Source organism: Oncorhynchus keta, chromosome 2 (genome assembly GCF_023373465.1).
Source record: "Oncorhynchus keta strain PuntledgeMale-10-30-2019 chromosome 2, Oket_V2, whole genome shotgun sequence".
Classification (NCBI taxonomy): Eukaryota; Metazoa; Chordata; class Actinopteri; order Salmoniformes; family Salmonidae; genus Oncorhynchus; species Oncorhynchus keta.
In genome coordinates, this window is record NC_068422.1 from 56,558,911 (window position 1) to 56,582,259 (window position 23,349).

General features: G+C 42.2%; 1 protein-coding gene across 2 annotated transcripts in view; it reads left to right on the forward strand.

Moving 5' to 3' along the window:
- Positions 1-23,349, forward strand: part of LOC118402851 (protein kinase C-binding protein NELL1-like) — a 387,979-nt gene that overhangs the window by 109,079 nt on the left and 255,551 nt on the right. For both annotated transcript variants that reach the window (XM_035801186.2, XM_052478791.1), the window contains exon 4: positions 8,487-8,657. In XM_035801186.2, coding sequence (XP_035657079.2) covers positions 8,487-8,657 — 171 coding nt within the window. The remainder of the gene's footprint in view (positions 1-8,486; positions 8,658-23,349) is intronic.

Consider the following 23,349-nt stretch of genomic DNA (forward strand, 5'->3'; position numbering starts at 1 on the left):
GAGACAAAACAGATATGAAACATGGTGACAGCGGAGACAAGTTGTCGGCAGAAAAATTACTTTTGCCATTGAGAGACTGAGTATCAAACTTGGAAGTGACTAGCTAAGTAAGCTAAGTAGCTAGCTAGCAAGAAGGCATCCAAAGCTGCTGAAGGCAGAGAAAAACCGTGTTGCAAGATGGAGAGTGCACTTGGATTAAAACCACCATCAATCAACATTATGCTTGGACACAAACAACCTGGTGAAGAGCTGGAAATCGTGGAAAGAGGAGTTTACACTCTACCTGAATCTTTACACTAGCAGATGCAGAGGAGACTGTGAAAGTAAAAAATGTTCTCATATCCATTGGAGAGTAAAGTAATAACTAAGTTGTTTTTGAGGGTATCCGTACTTTACCATTTATATTTTTGACAACTTTTACTTTTACTTCACTACATTCATAAAGAAAATATACTTTTTACTCATACATTTTCGCAGAGACCCAAAAGTAAATTTTGAATGGTAAGCAGGACTGGAAAATATTGCAATTCACGCACTTATCAAGAGAACATACCTAGTCATCCCTACTGCCATCTGGTGGATGAACTAAACACACATACCTTGTTTGTAAATTATGTATGAGTATTGGAGTGTGACTCTGGCTATCCGTAATTAAAAAACAAATAAGAAAATGTTGCGGTCTGGTTTGCTTAATATGAGAAATGTGAAATGATTTATACTTTTACTTTTGATACTTCAGTATATTTTAGAAATTACATTTAAAACCAATTACTTTTAGACTTTTACTCAAGTAGTATTTTACTGGGTGACTTTTACTTTTACTTGAGTCATTTTCTATGAAGGTTTCTTTACGTTTACTCAAGTATGGCGATTGGGTACTTTTTCCACCACTGGGGGTAGGGGGCTCTGTGAAACAATGTGTTTAATGTCGGCGAGGAGGACAGTGAAGTATCTTATTGATGAATTAGACATGCATTGCAACCAAACATTTTATAAGACTGTTGAGAGGTATTATAAATATGTAAGTCCTAGCCAGTACATGCAATGTCCTAGCCAGTACATGCAATTTTGGTGATATTAAAGACTCATTGATCTGTGACAGAATTGTTTGTTCACATACAACTTACATCTTAGAGAGAGACTGCAAAGAGAGGATAACCTGACAGACAAATATGCATATATGGAGATATGTAGAAGAGTAAAACAAGTCAAGGTAATTGTCACATTGTCTAATGATTGGAGACAGGCGCAGAAATACCTAATAGGGATTTTTATTTTCTCCACTCAAACAAAAGAGCGAGGTGTAAACATCTAAATAATACACGGGACTAGACACGTAAAACAAGTGCACAAATACACGTGGCATCAAAGCCAATGCAACAGCACAGGTACTCACAGGACCAACGAACATGGTAACAATGACCGACAAGGACAATGGGGAACAGAGGGCACATATACAGTGGGAAGAAAAAGTATGTGAACCCTTCATAATTACCTGGATTTCTGCATAAATTGGTCATAAAATGTTTATCTGATCTTCGTCTATGTCACAACAATAGACAAACACAGTCTGCTTAAACTAATAACACACAAACTATTTAAATTTTTCATGTCTTTATTGAACACACTCACTCTGTAAATTCACATTTCAGGTTGGAAAAAGTATCCAAGTGAACCCTTGGATTTAATAATAGGCTGACCCTCCTTTGGCAGCAACAACCTCAACCAAACGTTTTCTGTAGTTGCGGATCAGACCTGCACAATGGTCAGGAGGATTTTTTGACCATTCCTCTCTACCAAACTGTTTCAGTTCCACAATATTCTTGGGATGTCTGGTGTGAACAGCTCGAGGTCATGTCACAGCATCTCAATCGGGTTGAGATCAGGACTGACTGGGCCACTCCATAACGTATTTTCATCTGTTCAAGCCATTCTGTTGTTGATTATACTTCTGTCTTTTGGGTTGTTGTCCTGCTGAGCTTCAATTGGCAGACAGATAGCCTTACCTTCTCCTGCAAAATGTCTTGATTAACTTAAAAATGTATTTTTCCATCAATGACAGCAAGCTGTCCAGGCCCTGAGGCAGCAAAGCAGCCTCAAACTGTTTTATTTATATTACCAGGTAAGTTGACTGAAAACACATTCTCATTTACAGCAACAACCTGGGGAATGGTTACAGGGGAGAGGGGGATGAATGAGCCAATTGTAGGCTGGTGATGATTTAGGTGACTCATTTAGCCAGGACACCAGGGTTAACACCCCTACTCTTACAATAAGTGCTATTTTGCGAACTTCAGATGTGCAGCAATGTTTTTTTTAGACAGTGGCTTCATCCATGGTGTCCTCCCATGAACACCTTGTTTAGTGTTTTACATATCGTAGACTCGTCAACAGAGATGATAGCATCTTCCAGAGATTTCTGTATTTCTTCAGCTGACACTCTAGGATTCTTCTTAACCTCATTGAGCATTCTGCACTCTGCTCTTGCAGTCGTCTTTGCAGGACGGCCACTACTAGGGAGAGTAGCAACAGTGCTGAAATTTCTCCAGTGATAGACAATTTGGCTTACCGTGGACTGACTTTTAGAGATATTTTTGTAACCCTTTCCAGCTTCATGCAAGGCAACAATTCTTAACCTTAGGTCTTCTGAGATCTCTTTTGTTTGAGGCATGGTTCACATCAGGCAATGTAACACATCAGGCAATGCAAAATGTGTGACTGTTTTCTAAGGGGCAGGGCAACTCTAACCAAAATCTCCAATCTCGTCTCATTGATTCGACTGCAGGTTAGTTGACTCCTCACTCCAATTCACTTTTGGAGAAGTCATTAGCCTAGGGGATCACATACTTTTTCCAACCTACAGAATGTTTAAATTATGTATTCAATATACACAAGAAAAATACAATGATTTGTGTGTTTTTAGTTTAAGCACAGTGTGTTTGTCTATTGTTGTGACTTAGATGAAGATCAGATTTTATGTCAAATTTATGCAGAAATCCAGGTAATTCCAAAGGGTTCACATACTTTTTCTTGCCACCGTATAACATATTAATCAGGGGTAATGGGAACCAGGTGCGTGTAATTTTATTTGACCTTTTATTTCACTAGGCAAGTCAGTTAAGAACAAATTCTTATTTTCAATGACGGCCTAGCAACTTCCTGACTGATGTCTTGAGATGTTGCTTCAATATATCCACATCATTTTACTTCCTCGTGATGTCATCTATTTTGTGAAGTGCCTCCTGCAGCAAAGCAGTCCCGCAACATGATGCTGCCACCCCCATGCTTCACGGTTTGGATGGTGTTCTTCGGCTTGAAAGCCTCCCCCTTTATCCTCCAAACGTAATGATGGTCATTATGGCCAAACAGTTCTATTTTTGTTTCATCAGACCAGAGGACATTTCTCCAAAAAGTACATCTTTGTCCCCATGTCCAGTTGCAAACCGTAGTTAGGCTTTTTTATGGAGATTTTGGAGCAGTGGCTTCTTCTTTGCCTTGCGGCCTTTCAGGTTTCTGTCAACATAGGACTTGTTTTACTGTGGATATAGATACTTTTGTACCTGTTTCCTCCAGCATCTTTACAAGGTCCTTTGCTGTTTTTCTGAGATTGAGTTGCACTTTTCGCAACAAAGTACTTTCATCTCTAGGAGACAGAACGTGTCTCCTTCCAGAGCGATATGATGGCGGTGTGGTTCCATGGTGTTTATACTTGCTTACTATTGTTTGTACAGATGAACCTGCTACCTTCAGGCATTTGGAAATTGAACCAGATGAACCAGACTTGTGGATGTCTACAAAAAAATGTCTGAGGTCTTGGCTGATTTCTTTTGATTTTCTCATGATGTCAAGAAAAGAGGCACTGAGTTTGAAGGTAGGCCTTGAAATGCATCCACAGGTACACCCCCAATTGACTCAAATGATGTCAATTAGCCAGAAGCTTATAAAGCCATGACATAATTTTCTGGAATTTTCCAAGCTGTTTAAAGGCACAACTGTTAATTATAAGTGAAATAATCTGTCTGTAAAGAATTGTTGGAAAAGTTACTTGTGTTATGCAGAAAAGTAGATGTCCTAGCCGACTTGCTAAAACCATAGTTTGTTAACAAGAAATTTGTGGAGTGGTTTAAAAACTAGTTTTAATGACTCCAACTGTATGTGTAGACCCCTGACAACTAAGCAAGCACTAAAGATAAGTTACTTTCCTATCCCAACAATACATGACATCTTACCGGACCTGTCAAAGCAAGAGTATTCAAACTGTGTGACGTCAAGAATGGTTTCTGGCATGATACAGTATATCATGCTGAAACACTCCACGCTTAGGATTGTTCAGCATATTAACAACCATTTCAACATTAACATCTGTTACCCCAATATCTCTTTTGTAGTCTCCACAACAACCTTCAACCTGTAATTTCTGCTTTCCACAACCCAAGTCCTACTGATAACCTTACAAATAAAAGCGGCCTTTGACGCCACACATTCATGAGCACAAGATTTCTGAACGGGCCTCGAAAACATGCCAGAACCATCAGAAGCACCAGCCCCGACAGTAGGTCCACTTACTACAGGTACATCCATGTAGGCTCCATCAGTCCGCACTGTAGTTCTACCAATCTGTTTTCCGTCCTCTGCAGAAATAAAATATAAAACATTCATTACCTTTGACGAGCTTCTTTGTTGGCACTCCTATATGTCCCATAAACATCACAATTGGGTCTTTTTCCCGATTAAATCCGTCATTGTATACCCAAAATGTCAATTTATGAAGGCCGTCTGATCAAGGAAAATTCACCTTTACAAGACGCAACGTCATTTTTTTTATTTAAAAAAAAGTTGCCTATAAACTTTTACAAATCACTTCAAACTACTTTTGTAAACCAACTTTAGGTATTAATAAACGTTAATAATCTACAAAATTGATCACGGGGCGATCTGTATTCGATAGCAGCATGTCTTGAAATCATCGTCCATTTTTTCACTTTCATAACTTCCTCGGTGTACCCCAAGACAGGAAGTGCCTATACGTCATCCCACCAAGGATAAACATGCAATGAAATGCCAGTACTGGCGACATCGTGTGGAAGCTGTAGGCATTGTAAACGGGACTCCATCTATTTTCTATCGCCATAGACAATACATAGACTGGCAGATGAATATTTTTTTTGTGTTTCTGGTGAACAGTTTTCCTTGGGATTTTTACTCCTAAACACGTTCTGTTATAGCCACAGACATGTTTTAACCAGTTTTAGAGACTTCAGAGTGTTTTCTATACACACATACTTATATGCATATACTATATTCCTGGCATGAGTAGCAGGATGTTGAAATGTTGCGAGATTTTTAACAAAAAGCTGCGTAAATTCGCAGCATCCCTAACAGGCTGTACTTTTCCAGGCAAGACTTTCTCAAACCTCAGAATCACTGATAAGCGTTCACTTCTTTGACCCTCTTTCCTACTGATCAACCTTTTGGTCTCAATCACTCTTACCTCCCTTCAGATCATCTCTGGACATAGATATTGGGACTCCAGGGATGACTCCCCTCAATCTAGCATAAGCACCAGGGACATGGCTTTTAATCTTTTTTCCATTAAGCTTTACATTTTCAGAATATTTTCTTGCTGAGCCTGAGCTTGCTACCACACAATATTAACAGTCTACCATTTCCATTGACCCAAGCTAATTTCACTTCTTTCTCTACGGCATTATTTAGTCAGATAGGGTGTAAGTGAAGCCCTGTGGTCTCATCAAACACTATCACCACTTTCCACTCCAACACATCATTACTCTTGCTTCCTAGCTTGGCCCTCTTTACTAGATGCTTCACTGCTTTCTGTATCATGATCTCTCTTCCTATGTCTTTCCACTACCAATGATTACGGTCAACCTGGTTGTTGGGCAGTTGATACAACTTAATTTGGTGTTCTTTTCTCCTGCTATTGTTCAAACAAAATGTTACGCAACAGCTTTTCGACATCTTAAAAGAAGGGTGAGTTGAAGAAAGTCAGTTGGAATCAGCTCTTTGGCTGATAATCACGACGTACATTTCATGCGATAATCTGTTCATGCTAAAAATTTGACGTTTAGAAAGTGTTTTTAGGTAAGATACAGTTTGTTGATTAAGGCGACATGGAAGTATATTAAAAAAGCACCTGAGAAGATCTCTAGGGTCAATTACCACCCTGCTTCCGCTCCTCGTTCTAGTATCTTTTCTCGTATATCTCCCCCCAGAATTTAATCAAGTAGCTGCCGCGAGATTTCCATTCTGGGTTTCAAAGATAACATATTTTATGACATCATAGTCAGGTTGTATACTGGTTATCAAACCTGTCACAGTGGGAAAAAAAGTGTTTTGTTGTTTTGAGCTCTCCTCAAACAATAGTATGGATTTTTTTTGTTGCAGTAATAGCTACTGTAAATTGGACAGTGGAGTTATATTAACAAGAATTTAAGCTTTCAGCCAATATAAGACCAAATCTGTGATTATGACACATGGCGCTACATGATTTACAGTTGTTCCGTTGACGGGACTCCTATCTCTAAGAAGTAGTACGTTTTGCTAACGTCTGTGTAGCAACCAGATAAGCAAAAGATGATATCTTTCCCAAGACGTCTTGATAGCGAAAAATGCGTTTATACCTGGTTGCAATCTGGTTAATAAGACATCACATCCCGTAATTAAGACATCACATCCCAAATTTAGCCCACTGGCCTTGTGTATGAATATACTCTATTTACAAACAGCTCATATTGTAAAGGGACAACAGAAACCTGGATTAGGGAGGTTCTGGTTTTGATTAATCCCTTTATGAAAAGATTCCAGCCGCTAATGAAAATGTCGGTAGACTTGGATGCATGTGAATGTTCGTTGTAATGCCCAGCAACAAGGTTGGTGATCACTTAAAGGTGGCAGTTGCCTGGGTACAGAGTGGATGTGTTGATTTAATGGTGGCTCTTAAACATTGAAGAGTGGGTGTTGGTTGGTTGTCCACTGGCATGGGTTATGTCACGGTTTACATAGTTGCACCGGGTGTGATTTAAATTAATAAGAGGCAATGAAGGCTTTTGAAGCTGTCAACTGTCTGCCTGTACCTGTTTGTCTGTCTGTTTCTCTTGAACAGCTCCTGAACATTGCAGTGGGAACAGGTTCACCCACTCTTTCCTATTAAGCATACTTCCTTTTGACCAAAGCCCATATGGCAAAAATAGTGTATTATGTAGTGAATAGGGTTCTATTTGTGACACGGACACATGCTTTTAAGGTTTTTCAACTTCGTTAATTCACGCCACATTTGAGTTAATGTCCCTTCATTTGATCCACAGCCCATTGAAACCATGGCCATATACATGATATTTCCGCATGTCACATGCCAGTGCTGTCTGGTAAAGTTATCACAAGCTGTTCTTAGTTTTTCGACGAACTGAGAATTGGGAGAGGGCTTCCCAGAACGGAGCCTTACTTGGTATTCTACAGAGTGGGTTGGTTGTACCCTCACTGGGCATGAATATGGATGGGACCTGGCTGGGCTGATGTGTGTGTGTGCGTGAGTTGGGACACTGTGTGTGTATATATGTGCATATGTGGTGTGTGTGTGCGTACATATGTGCATTTGCATGTGTGGTGGATTCTGGGGGTTGGACACAGGAAGCTGGGGGTTGTTTCGAGGGGCCAGTGTGCAGCAGTTTTTGAGGAAACAGAAATGTCACGGCTGGCTGGCTACGGTTCCCTGGGTGCTGGCTGTGGCCGCCTGGATCTTAATTTAGCGTGGATGATCAGTGCCCGAGTGACAGTTTGGGGAGGGCAGGGGCTGTATGGGGGTAAGGAGATTTCTGGGCTTGGGTCATTACGCCCAATTGAAGGTTTATGGTGCCGCTCCTCCCTGTGTGTGCAATGCTGGACAGGTTTAGAGACACACTCCTACATCATTTTCCTCTGGGAGCTGACTCCCTCTTCTGCTTTACCTCGGCACCTTTCCTGCTGTCCTTTTTTAATTTTCTCCTAATTTTCTTCTTCAGACAGGCAGCAGACACTTCTCATCAGTTCTCTTCCGACCTTTTCTGTTCTCTTCTCTCCTGTTCTTTTCTCTTTTTTCATCTTCTCTTGTCAGTCGAACCTTGAATGTTTTTTAGATTATTTGTATTATTATTTTGCTGTGTGCGTTATTATCTGGCTTGGTTTTCTCTTGCTTTTTGTGTTAAAGACTATTCACATGTTTTAATGCTGGCATTATGATAACAAACAGCTCCAAGATGCCAATTACCCGTGACTGTAATGGTGTGGTTTGGTTAAATATATTATTGTTGCCTTTACAAATATATTGCATACAGTTGAATATATGTATGTTGAATATTATCACACCACATTCCCCCATTGCATCACCTCATATCCCCAAGCCAAAGCCTTCTCCATATTGCTCAGGGGCTTTAAGTGCTTCAATGATCTCTGAACTCTACCTATAACCTTTGTCCTCTCCTCCGCTGCAGTTACTTTGAGCTGGAGAGCAGTGGCCTGAGGGAGGAGATCCGATACCACTACAGCTACAAAGGCAAGCCTCGCTCAGAGTCCTTCCCCTACCGACTAGCCGACGGCCAGTGGCACAAGATAGCCCTCTCCATCAGCGCTACACACCTATTGCTGCATGTTGACTGCGACAGGTAAAAGATACACAGAGGCATAAACACATGTAGGTGCACGTACGCTTACATGCATATTGGGTAGCATACAATCTGCCCATCACCATGAGTGCTACAAGTACATTCCATACTACCGACAAGTACAAGCAGTAATACAGACTGAAAGTCAGGCAATGGAAGCATTAGCTTGAACCTCAAAAGAGGTGAAGAGGTGTTTTTATAACTGGCAACACTCATGTCACCTTTAGCCTAAAATGGCGTCATATCTAGCAAGATATTGTCAGAGGTGAAACCCCTGATACTGCTGTGAACTAACATACCTTAAGGGAACATTTTGACATTTGCTGTATGGTTAGTGAGAAAGTCCATATTGGAAATGTACAGCCCCTTACTAGAAAACGTTTGTAAAATTTGCGGTCGGCGTCGGGCCGTGCGGCAGGGCCGTGCGGCAAGTCATCAAACGAACTTTCTCGGACATTCGGTTTCCGTTTTATAAAATAATCCAAGTTTGGTCATTTTTCTGCTGTCCCGGAAAATCCCACAAGAGGGCATAAGCAATCATATTGCAAATGTACAAAACATCACGAATCACGACGGGGCCTTATCTCCAAAACAGAAAATATTTTGAAGCCGAAACTTGGTGAGCATAGGTTTGGCATAATGGGCAGTTGGCCCCGAACAAGATGGCGTCTAGGCCTTAACGGTTTTTGAGTTATGGCCATTTCTCTGGGATTAAAGGTCCAAAATGAAAATAGAGAAATACTTTTTCCACTTCACGTCAAAGTCAAGGAGCCTCCGGTGTGAATAAAAAAAGAACCAGCCATTTATCTATCGTCATTTAAGAGAAATCGTACAATGACAAATTGGTGATGTTCAAAGATAGTTTTTTTAAAGACAGTTACAGATCCAGTTGCAGGGTGTTCATAAGAATCTTTTTAAACTGTGCTGCGGAGCTCTGCGAGATTTCTGTGATTTTCTATGATTTTCTGAAATAACACACTCACTAAACCCTCCGTAAATAACTCAGTTCTTAACGTAAATACTTATAACTCAGGATTCTGTAAAGGCATACCCCAATCAGGATATGAGTTTATTTATAGCTTCCTGTGCCAACCGGAAGTGCCTTAAATGGTGTCATAGTGGCTGTTTCCAAGGGTTAAAAAGGTCAGATCTTTTCAAAACTTCATACGTGTGATTAGGCAACCCCCATGAACTGTAAGTCAGTCATTTCTACCAACAGATGTCAAAGAAAAGCTCTCTCTCACACACACACACAGACACACACACAGCAAGGATGGAGTGAAAAAGTGCGGTGCTTAAAGACACACAGAGCCTGCAATGGCATTTCCATATTCTCTAGGCCGTGCCGAGTTCAACGAGATGCCCCGCTTGACCGTAGCTCGCTCTGATGGACACTGACTTGCTAGTTGACTTTTGTACATTTGCCACATGTTTAAGAGGGACCATCACCAAATGGGCATTCTGAAATCAACACAAAAAATGGCATCACCATAGTCTCCAGACTGTGCCGAGTTCAACGAGACGCCCCGCTTCACCGTAGCTCGCTCTGAGTGCAGCGACCGTGAAAAAAAGTAGTCCCAAAATGACGCCTGGCCCTAAATGTCATTTGCTTTTGGGTGACAGTGAGAGAACCGTGACAGTGGTGTCACCGGGGCTGTTTCGAAGGGTTAAAAAAGTCAGATCTGTCCAAAACTTCATATGTGTGATTAGGCAACCCCCATGAACTGTAAATCAGTCATTTTTCCCATAACATTTCAAAGGAAAACTAAACCACACACACACACAACTTGGAAGGAGGGACGTATTGGGGTATGTAGAGACAGACAGTGCCTGCAAGAGTTAGCTTTGTTCGAGCTAAAAAAGAACCGTCAGTCCTAGAGTTCCGAAACTTTAGAAACCTGTTCTAGACCTCAGGTCGATAGTGCGTGGTGAGTTAGGTGGCTCTAGAAGCTTCTCAGACCGAGAAACAGTCTCGTACATTTGCAATGACTTCAATTCATTTTGACCATTACGAAAATGACGACATTTAGAAAAGTCTCAGAGACACAAGACTAGGTGCATTGAAACTGGCTCGGACCATAGAGACGGACCCCAACGTTTCTGTCCGATAGCTCATTCAAGGACCCCATAGCAAGGCATGGAAAAAAGTGGATTTTCAGCACCAATTAGGGTTTTACTCGGGTACCGAAGGACCTATCGAGCCGAAACTCGGGATTCGGGGTCGCCTCACATAGGCCAACACATAATGTCCGAACTGGACCCGCAGCTAGAACGTAACTATGTGTTTTACGTTTTTATTATGTTTTAAACTAAAGGCGCTGTGAATTATGGGCCTGCTCTGACATATGTGATAGTTGGCTTCTAAATGAGTTGGAAAAAGTGGGTTTGGTGTCAATTGGTATCAGTTTGGTTTCAGAATGACATCTAATTGACTGATGGACACTGACTTGCTAGTTGACTTTTGTACATTTGCAATATGTTTAAACGGAGAGGGACCATCACCAAAATGGCATTCTGCAATCAACACTAAAAATGGCATCACCATAGTCTCAGAACAGGGCTCCGGGCAGCCGAGCGGAAATGGAGGAAAACTCGCCTCCCTGCGGACCTGGCATCCTTTCACTCCCTCCTCTCTACATTTTCCTCCTCTGTCTCTGCTGCTAAAGCCACTTTCTACCACTCTAAATTCCAAGCATCTGCCTCTAACCCTAGGAAGCTCTTTGCCACCTTCTCCCTCCTGAATCCTCCTCCCCCTCCCCCCCCTCCTCCCTCTCTGCAGATGACTTCGTCAACCATTTTGAAAAGAAGGTCGACGACATCCGATCCTCGTTTGCTAAGTCAAACGACACCGCTGGTTCTGCTCACACTGCCCTACCCTGTGCTCTGACCTCTTTCTCCCCTCTCTCTCCAGATGAAATCTCGCGTCTTGTGACGGCCGGCCGCCCAACAACCTGCCCGCTTGACCCTATCCCCTCCTCTCTTCTCCAGACCATTTCCGGAGACCTTCTCCCTTACCTCACCTCGCTCATCAACTCATCCCTGACCACTGGCTACATCCCTTCCATCTTCAAGAGAGCGAGAGTTGCACCCCTTCTGAAAAAACCTACACTCGATCCCTCCGATGTCAACAACTACAGACCAGTATCCCTTCTTTCTTTTCTCTCCAAAACTCTTGAACGTGCCGTCCTTGGCCAGCTCTCCCGCTATCTCTCTCAGAATGACCTTCTTGATCCAAATCAGTCAGGTTTCAAGACTAGTCATTCAACTGAGACTGCTCTTCTCTGTATCACGGAGGCGCTCCGCACTGCTAAAGCTAACTCTCTCTCCTCTGCTCTCATCCTTCTAGACCTATCGGCTGCCTTCGATACTGTGAACCATCAGATCCTCCTCTCCACCCTCTCTGAGTTGGGCATCTCCGGCGCGGCCCACGCTTGGATTGCGTCCTACATGACAGGTCGCTCCTACCAGGTGGCGTGGCGAAAATCTGTCTCCTCACCACGCGCTCTCACCACTGGTGTCCCCCAGGGCTCTGTTCTAGGCCCTCTCCTATTCTCGCTATACACCAAGTCACTTGGCTCTGTCATAACCTCACATGGTCTCTCCTATCATTCCTATGCAGACGACACACAATTAATCTTCTCCTTTCCCCCTTCTGATGACCAGGTGGCGAATCGCATCTCTGCATGTCTGGCAGACATATCAGTGTGGATGATGGATCACCACCTCAAGCTGAACCTCGGCAAGACGGAGCTGCTCTTCCTCCCGGGAATGACTGCCCGTTCCATGATCTCGCCATCACGGTTGACAACTCCATTGTGTCCTCCTCCCAGAGCGCTAAGAACCTTGGCGTGATCCTGGACAACACCCTGTCGTTCTCAACTAACATCAAGGCGGTGGCCCGTTCCTGTAGGTTCATGCTCTACAACATCCGCAGAGTACGACCCTGCCTCACACAGGAAGCGGCGCAGGTCCTAATCCAGGCACTTGTCATCTCCCGTCTGGATTACTGCAACTCGCTGTTGGCTGGGCTCCCTGCCTGTGCCATTAAACCCCTACAACTCATCCAGAACGCCGCAGCCCGTCTGGTGTTCAACCTTCCCAAGTTCTCTCACGTCACCCCGCTCCTCCGCTCTCTCCACTGGCTTCCAGTTGAAGCTCGCATCCGCTACAAGACCATGGTGCTTGCCTACGGAGCTGTGAGGGGAACGGCACCTCAGTACCTCCAGGCTCTGATCAGGCCCTACACCCAAACAAGGGCACTGCGTTCATCCACCTCTGGCCTGCTCGCCTCCCTACCACTGAGGAAGTACAGTTCCCGCTCAGCCCAGTCAAAACTGTTCGCTGCTCTGGCCCCCAATGGTGGAACAAACTCCCTCACGACGCCAGGACAGCGGAGTCAATCACCACCTTCCGGAGACACCTGAAACCCCACCTCTTTAAGGAATACCTAGGATAGGATAAAGTAATCCTGCTCACCCCCCTTAAAAGATTTAGATGCACTATTGTAAAGTGGCTGTTCCACTGGATGTCATAAGGTGAATGCACCAATTTGTAAGTCACTCTGGATAAGAGCGTCTGCTAAATGACTTAAATGTAAATGTAATGTCTCCAGACTGTGCCGAGTTCAAAGAGACGGCCCGCTTGACCGTTGCTCGCTCTGAGTGCAGCGACCTTGAAAAGAAGTAGGCCCAAAATGAAGCCTGGCCCTCAATGTCATTTGCTTTTGGGTGACAGTGAGAGAACCGTTAGGGTGAGAAGCACAATTCGACCTCAGGTACGTACCTAGGGTCATCCCGATCCTTGCAAGCCTGACCTTGACCGTGTGGCATTAACCCTTACCAGTTAAAAGAAGGTGTTTACATCAAACAGTTTGCATTGACTTCTCTCCCCATAGGAATACATTGCCTGCACCTCTAAATTCAACCTGAAGCCTATGTGGATTATGAATGCCTTATGAACCTGTCTTCGGTGACAGTCCATCAGGCTACTATGAGGTCTACCTGTGTTGATTCTAAGCTTCCTGGACCAACCGGAAGTGGTTAAAATCTCCCTAAAAGTGTATATCCATACCCTGCCTGCAGTTTGATTGAAATAGTGGATTCAACCCTGTGTAAATCAGTCAGTTCTTAACGTAAATACTTAAAACTCAGGTTTCTGTAAAAGCATACCCCAATGAGGATATGTGTTGACTTATAGCTTCCTGTGCCAACCGGAAGTGCCATAATTGGTGTCTCAGGGGCTGTTTTCGAGGGGTTAAAAAAGTCAGATCTTTCCAGAACTTCATATATGTGATTAGGCAACCCCCATGAACTGTAAATCAGTCATTTTACCCATAAAAAAAAAGTATATTCATACAGTTCTTACACATGTGTAATTGAAAAACAATGACGTTTCTATGTGACCCCAAACTTTTGAAAGGTGATGTATATAACACAGGACTGTAACCCAAACAAAGAGTGAGGTGTTAAATCTATAATAAATACACGGGACGAGACCCATAATAACAAGTGCACACTAACATGATAACACGCAAGCCGATACAACAGAGCACAGGTACTCACAAGACCAAAGGACATGGAACAATAATCAACTAGGACAATGGGGAACAGAGGGCTCATACTAATCAGGGGGAATGGGAACCAGGTGTGCGTAGACAAGACAGTCCTGGGTTGGTGGTAATGATCCAGTTCGGTGATGCTTAGAAGACCGGTGACATAGACCTCCGGAACTGGACAACGGAATGAGCAGCAGTATCGGGGGAATCCGTGACAGAAACATACAGTAAATCATAATATCAGTACAAAATATTGAATTCCCAGTTTATGCTACAAATCCAAATTTATAAAGGGTTCTATTTAGACTCAAATTTACATGAAGTAGAATAAGGTATTGTTGGCAGAATAGAGGGATGCAATTCAACACATGATTAATATAGATAATTCACCAATACATTTATTGGTAGTCCAACGAATATTAGGTTGTAAAGCACAGCTGGCCTGGTATATTGATTGCTGCCTCCAGCCCTTCGTTTCAGTTTCAATTACTCAAAATGTTGGACAAAAACACACAAATGCCAGTCATAACGTGGCTAATAGGCTGGCTTATCTATTTTTTTGTAGATATGTATTTAGCTAACTAAAAACACAGAGCTTAACTAGCTATCTGCTGGGAGGATGGTTTTCAGTGACTACAGCTAGAGATGCAGGTGTCATTTGATTAGCTACCAAGAAATGTGAATCACTTTGCTAGCCAGCCATGCTGAATTTGTATGACTGTTATCCACAGTTAGCATATCTCTAAGTTGTCAATCACATGCAATTGGCCTTGATCAAATGGGAGGGAAGGCAAGTTCTCATTCATTTGTCAAAACATGAGTTGGGACATTTTTTTGTAATTTGTATTTATTATGGATCCCTATTAGCTTCTGCCAAGGCAGCAGGTACTCTTCCTGAGGTTAAGGTACTCTTCCATCAAGATTAAGGCAGTTATATTACATTACACAACATATTTCACAACTCATTAAGGCTGTGCCCTCCAGCCACTGCTCTACTACCATATATCTACAACACAACATCCATCTGTACGTGTGTGTGTGTACACTGAGTACACAAAACATGAAGAACAAGTGCTCTTTCTATGACATAGACTGACCAGGTGAATCGAGGTGAAAGCTATGATCCGTTATTGATGTCACTTGTTAAATCAACTTCAATCAGTGTAGGTGATTGGGTGCCCAGATCCTCAAAAAGTTCTACAGCTACACCATCGAGAGCATCCTGCCTGACTGGTGGCATAACCGCCTGGAACGGCGACTGCTCGGCATCTAAGGTGCTATAGAGGGTAGTGCGTACGGCCCAGTACATCACTGGGGCCAAGCTACCTGCCATCCAGGACCAATATAATGGGTGGTGTCAGAGGAAGGCCCAAAAATGGTCAGAGACTTGTGTTTCTTTTTATTATTAACTTGACACTTCTTGAACTGCACTGTTGGTTATGGGCTTGTAAGTAAGCATTTCATGGTAAGGTCTACTACACCTGTTGTATTCGGCGCATATGTCAATTTTTTTTTGATTTGATTGGCTAGCAACACAGACGTCTCTACATTATCAATCCATATATATCTGATCTATGAATCATAGTTTTCTCAATTGAGATGCGGAATCATCCTTTTATTTGAGTTTGGTATCACTTTACTTACAGTGGTGTTATGTAGCATTCAGAAAGCATGATAACAAAGCCTTTATACGCATGACATAAGGAGTCTTAACTAATGGGTTAGTAGGACAACATCTATAGCTTTAAGATTTAAGTACACCAGATATATCCAGACGACTGAGGTTTGAATATGTGAAATTAACCTTTTAAATGTAATGGCAAAATGTAGATTTACGCCTAAATAGACATACCCAAAAGTAACTGCTAGTCATGTGTAATTGCATGATTCTGACATGCAAAAACGTGGTATATTTTCGTAAAGAAGACATCTGGGAGATTATGAGGAAATGATTAGCAGATAGATGAGTTACATAGTTCAGAAAACACAAGATCAAGCACACACAAATATCGCCAATACCCAGAATGAAAAATCAATATTTATATTTATTCAATATATTTTTATTTTATTTGGAAAGGTATAAGTGGATTATTGATGGCTAGTGCTGGAAACACATCAGATGGCTTCCAAAACATCTGAAAAATTGGGATTGATAGACCTACATTAACTAGAAATGGGCAGATGTTTTAGTAAGTGGTGTAATGTTTGTTCACGGGACGTTTCCAAGTGTCCCTAAACCTCTCCATGTCTGTAAATGAGAAAAATAGTACACTTTTTCAATCTGTAAATGCTATTTTTTTGGGGTATAAAAATACAATTTCTACCATATTAATCTCCCTTAAACATTGTGGTGGTGTTATGGGGTATCCAGGGTATATTCAAGTTTCCTTTCAACCCCTCCAAAGTCCTAATGTGGTAATTGCAATGTTTTTGCACAGTGGATGTGCCTAAAAGTTATTGTTCACTATAAAAGCTACATTTCTACAACACCAACCTTTCTCAAACATTGTGGTGGTGTCGGGGTACATACAGGGGATATGGATGCCTACGGCACGTATGCAGGCAACATTATATTGTTGATGCGCAAAGATATAGTCACTCGGTGGACTTTCGATGTTGCCATTAAGTCATCCATCATCAGATAACATTGGCAATAGGCTAGATTTGTTCCTGCTGCCCTAAGGATTAATTTGATACCCCCCATGTAGGGATAGCTCAAACACAGAACAAATTGAAGCTCACCTTGTAAGATGTTTGCTGTTTTGTGAAAACATTGTGTAAAATAAACATTTTGACTCTCGGTGCTGGTTATCAAAAACGGTAGGTCACAGGCAGACAAAATAAGATATCCTCACGATCTGTGGAGTCCCCGCTTTCTATGTGTATCAACGTATTCTGTGTTTTTTTCGTTCATGCTTCACAACGCTAACGGGAATGTTGGTAGCAGCCATCTTGAAATGAGGTCATCGGCTTGGCCTGCCCTTATGAATTTGTATGCCCATATATGGTAGTAAGTCATACCAAAGATTAAGGCACTGATCAATAGCCAAGATACTCAGCTTTCCGCAGATAGGGGTTACCATTCTCATACCAGACTGAATTGAATGAAAAAAATAAAATAGGGTCCCCAAATATGGGCACTTTACATTAATGTTGCTAGGGTGTGTGACAGAAAAAGTATGTATTCACCTTATTTGTTGGATATGTAACAATTATTTACTTAAACACTGAGATATTTCTGTCCTTCTAATGCTGAGTTTTATGGTGTCCACTCTAGCTTCTTGGTGATAAAACCTACAGCTGACATTCCAGTGACAGGATGTGGGGTTGTTGTAACTGGGATAGAGAGGAGTAGAACAAAGGCCTCGATGGTTCTTAGACATCCTGGCCTGGAATATTAGGCCAGGGTCGGGGGTTAAGATAACGCCAGGGGCAGATAAAAACAGGATGAGCCCAAAGTGGCTTATGTTGCCACTCAATCTATATGGGAGCGGTGGAACCAAGCATTCTGGGTATTGGCTATATAAACTGTGCATTGTCTGTATGATTTAGACTCTCAGCCTGATGGTTTAATTATTGCAATAATTAATGCAAATTTACTAAAGATGATTCTTTAAAGAAATGACCAAGTCTCTCTCAGTACTGAATTTCCACGACAGGTACCATTAGCCTTCATATTATAAGGGCACAAGGTGAGACACAAATGCAGACACAGGAGGCATATGGTAGAGCTCTGATATTTATTAAAACAAAAGGAGTAGGCAAAGGCAGGTCGGGGACAGGTGAGTGTTCATAAACCAGGTCAGAGTCCAAACAGTACCACACGATAGGCAGTCTCGATGTCAGGCCAGGCAGTGATCAGAAACCAGATCGGAGTCCAAAAACAGTACAAGGGGATAGGCAGGCTGGTACTCAGAACAGGCAGAGTGGTCAGGCAGGTAGGTTTGGAGTCAGGACAGGCAAGGGTTGAAATCAGGAGGACTAGAAACAAACAGCGACTGGGAAAAATAGGAACAAGGAAAAACACTGGTTGATGAACTGGTACAGAGAGACAGGAAACACAGGGATATAAACACTGTGGATAATAAGTGACACCTGGAGGGGGTGGAGACAATCACAAGGACAGGTGAATCAGATCAGGGTGTGACACATATTGACACTCAAAGGCTATAGACAGGCATTGGTTAAAATATTGAGTAAGTCAGACGGTCAAGTTTATTATAATAATTTGTAGGTACAGTACATGTACACATGTACCGGAATTGGAATGATTTTTAATGAATGAATGGATGGAATTATAGTGCAGCTGCTATGTATCTCCTTTCCTCTCTCTCTCTCTCTCTCTTTCTCTCTCCCTCTGTAGTGGGTGGTAGAGTTGTATGCCTGCAGGCCCTGTGGCATGACCAGGTCAGCCTTTTATTACTATGAATTACCATTCATTACACACACCACCACCACCACTGTTCAGGGATGCAGACGGCATCAAATCAGTATCAGTAAGCTAGGCTGCTGTAAGCTGCACTGAACCATGCCATGCATGGTTGGGCTAAACTCAGCCTGGCTTGCTGAGATGCTCTGGGATGGTTTTCGATTGGGGTAGGCTTGACTAAACTAGACTGGGTTGGAGTATACACTTTGCCAAACCGAAGCAGCTTGACTGATCTGAGGTAGCTAACAAGTTACGTGCTGAGGTAATACCAGCAAAGGCACTAAGTGACTCTTATCCCCTTCTGCATATTTGTATACTATTCTACTTAGGTGGTAAAATATGATCTGCTTTTTACAAGCATTAAGGTAATGAGGTATAGCATACATTGGAGGAGACATTGTAACATTCCCCACCTGAAAGATCCCCTAATGGTGGTAACACCATAGTCCGCTTTTGTCTCGAGCAAGCACAGAATGACATTGGGCTTTGTTCATTAAAGAAATCAGTGGGGTGTAAGATGTCTATGTGGTGCTTTATCTTCACCTGCTAACCAGGACAGGACACAGCTCTGCCTGGACAAAACTACTATAAGGATGAGAGAGGAGACATTACACAGGATAATGAGGCGTTGGATAAATGAAAACCTCAATCTGTGACACTTAAGTGTGTGTGTGTGTGTGTGTGTGTGTGTGTGTGTGTGTGTGTGTGTGTGTGTGTGTGTGTGTGTGTGTGTGTGTGTGTGTGTGTGTGTGTGTGTGTGTGTGTGTGTGTGTGTGTGTGTGTGTGCGCGCACATACTGGGCACAAATGTTCCTGTAATGTGATTTCTGTGTGACTGTTGGTGGACCAGGTTTAGGGATTTATAGTCACTGTTATGTTCTTTAGAGCAGCAAGCACGCTTCATTTCTGTAACGTCTGCTTCCAAGGCACACTCTCAAACACGTCGATCCCCTGAACGCAGCTCACTTTCCAGCCCACATTCCGGCTCAATCTCTCAAACACATAGATCGCCTGAATGCAGCTCACTCTCCAGATCCCAATCACCTGAATTCTGATCACCTGTTCATACACCTTGTATGTCATTATCACACAGTATTTAGTTCAGTTCTTTGCACCCCTTCATTGTGAGGTATTGTTTGTTTTGTGACACACTTCTATTCGAAGCTCTGTTTTTCTCGTAATTTAATCTTCCCGTGTATGATAGTTTTGGTCTGCCTCACTAACGACTACTTTTGCCTATTCCCTGCCTGTACATTAGCCTATTGGATTTCCTGTTATCAACCTATTGCCTGATCTCCCGGATGACGTTACTAGCCTTTTCCCTGCCTGTACTGTTGCCTTTTTGGACCCCCTGTGTATGACCTTCTGCCTTGCCCTGGACCCAGCTACCTGCCTCCTCCTATGGTCCTTTACAATAAACACCTGCTGCGCCCTGTGCTTGCATCGTGTTCACTAGAATTACTTAATTTCTACTGCACTGATGCAATAGCTGGGTCACAAAATATAGGTGCAACTACGAAGAATAATAATGAGATCAAACATGATTAATTACACCATGTGATTTCATCTATAACATTGGCACCAGTTGTCCTTGGGAGTTCTTCATGGAACACGTCTTTGCTTGCTATATTAATAAATGCCCAGTTTTGGAGCTCTATTGTCCAAACTGGTACTCATGCTCCATTGTACACAGGCTCCACTGTGAAGCTCTCGTTTGACAGAGAGCACAATACAAAGCACTGAAATAACAAATTACATGTGGTTGCCTCAGGTCTGCAACCAATGGGCAACTTCAGTAGAACAACTTCAACAAGATCAAGCTCCTCCTACACTAGCAATCTCTCCTGAAAATGACGGGGGCCTTATGCAGAGCCTAATGAAGGAAAACTTTAAATGTCAATGAATTTAGAGTTTAAAACTTTTTGGGCCACATGCCAGGTCAGAAGGACACTGCTTGCTTGCCTTGACGAACTGAGTTAACACAAAACCATCGCATATCCTGCTGCCCCAGCCAGCCTGGCTCCCTGGTTAGGAGGAGAGGGATGATGTCTTGGAGGAGGAGAGTAGAGAGGGATGAGGTCCTGGAGGTAGAGAGTAGCGAGGGATGAGGTCCTGGAGGAGGAGAGTAGAGAGGGATGAGGTCCTGGAAGAGGAGAGGGAGATGAATTCTGGGAGGAAGGAAATAGGAATGAGCCAATGTCTGGGAGCAGAAGAGAGCGAGATGAGGTTTGGACGGAAAGAAAGAGGAATGAGAGCAGAGAGGGATGAGGTCTGGGAGTGACGTCGGCTTTACATGCACGCACGCACGCACGCACGCACGCACGCACACACACACACACACACACACACACACACAGATAGGTAGTATTTATGTTAAATGTATTTAAAATACATATTTCAATAATCTTTAAGTATTTTGCCATTTGTATTTCATTTTCCTGAACTACAATCCAAGGTGTTTTGTAATAAGAGAGCTGTAATTTGTATTTTTTTTAACTAAATATGTATTTTCTGGTTAGCTTTATTTGACGTTCAGCTTTTAAAGGCTTAATAAAGCCTTCATAAGCACTATAGAAATGTGTTACAAAGCATCTATAACTTTATGTCATAGTTTATAAAGGGTTCATAATCACCAATGTCAAATGAGACATAACCCACTATGTCAAAAATGATACAAACATGTGCTTTATAAAAGGTCATATGTTGTGCTCAAGGATGGCATATGCTCCAAAGTGATGTCATGTTAGTCACATTACACCTAATCTTGTTTCCAGACATTTCCGACCAAATGTGTGGAAGGTCTGGTGGACCATCGCATCAAACTTGGCCTTCATTAGTTATGGTTAGGTTTACAATACAATTTTAAGAAAAATGGTCAGGGTTTAGCAATAATTATGACTTTTTGACTGTCTTAAGTGGTGACGATGACAATTACTTTACTCTGGAAGGTCACTCATATATAATTCTATGGTCACTCCCACCAAGGCCAACTTTGAACGCTTGATAGCCCAGGGGAAAGTGGAGGAAGGGAAGCGCTACTAAGGTACACAATAGTAAATGTTGATAGAGAGAAGGTGCTCTTTGGTAAGAGGGGTAAATTGGTCATCAAAAAGAAAGGACGACCAATGCAACCTGTTGACGGGTTGGGTTCCCATTTGGGAACGACCCCCTCCCACGTTCAGCTGGAAGGTGGCGCATGGAACGCAAAAATATTCTTAGAAATATTTAACCTCCACACATTAACAAGTCCAATAGATCAAATGAAAGATAAACACCTTGTTCATCTACCCAGCAAGTCAGATTTCTAATTTTTTTACGGCGAAAACATAGCACATATTTATGTCAAACCACCACCAAAGACACAGCTAATTTGAATAGCCAAATTGAACAAAATATGCAATCAACAAACGCAGGATTAAAAGAAAAATAATGCACTAACCTTTTGAAAATCTTCATCAGATGACAGTAATAGAACATGTTACACAGTACATTTATGTTTTTTTCAATAATATGCTATATATATCCATAAATCTCTGTTTACAATGATGCATTGTTCAAAAAATGCTACTCAAATGTCCTGAGAAATGACGATAGCTCCGGCAGATAACGTCAGATAACAAGCAATACACATCATAAACTTTGACTAAATATACATGTTCTACATATATATAGAAAGATGCACTTCTTCTTAATGCAATCGCTGTGTTACATTTATTTTTAACGTTACAGAATTCGTTCACTAGGCTATAATATGAGACGGCGCTCAGAAATTAGCATTATGTCTCCTCTATCTTGGAGTCCACAGAAACCCACATTTACCACATAAATATTCCCTTACCTTTGATGTTCTTCCATCAGAAGACCTGGAAGGAATTATACTTACCAAGAACAGCGTTTAGTTTTGAAGTCTGTGTCTTTAGGTTATCAAACGCGACAAATTTCGGTTGAAATGCAGCCAAAATTCAAGTGGATGCGCACCAAAACATCAAAATTAAATATTATATGTCGTCTAAACTGGTCAAACTAAGTTCAGAATCAAGCTTTAGCATGTTATAAACGTGGACAACAATCCTTAGCACGAACAGAAACACAGACATCGTTTGGTCAATCCTGGAAGAAAGAGAGCACTGGAGCCGAGGCGCGCATGAAAGTACTTGTTTTTTCGCGTGACCGGAAGGTTTCAGCCCGCCAAAAGTATTGTGGGCGCGCGATTCTCACAATGAGAAGCCCCATTGAAAGCAGACATTGCGCTGAAGACATAGAAACTGTTGCTGGGTCTGTAGCTGCTTGGGAAGGGTGGGGGCGATGACGTCAAAGTTGGGCCAACTTTTCTGATGACAAGAGAGTTTGGGAGAAAGTACAGACATAATTTAAACGGTTTTAGAAGCTTTAGAGTGTTTTCTATTCAATAATAATTATTATATGCATATATTAGCAATTTTTGACAGATTTTTTTTCTGTTTACTATGGGCACGCAATTCCTCCAAAGGCGGCAGTAGTCAGCCCTATCTTTAACAGGTTACAAAAATACTGAGCGAAGGGGGAGCCAAGCCATTTAGGATCTTGAATACAAAACATGCGTCGGTGTATTGCAAACCATGCTGAGTATTAGTCTAGTGAACTACATGCCTGAAACAATTCCCCCCAAAAACTGTGTGCTTTGCAGTTGTTCATTTTCACATTTACCTTTGGTCATTCAGCAAACGCTCT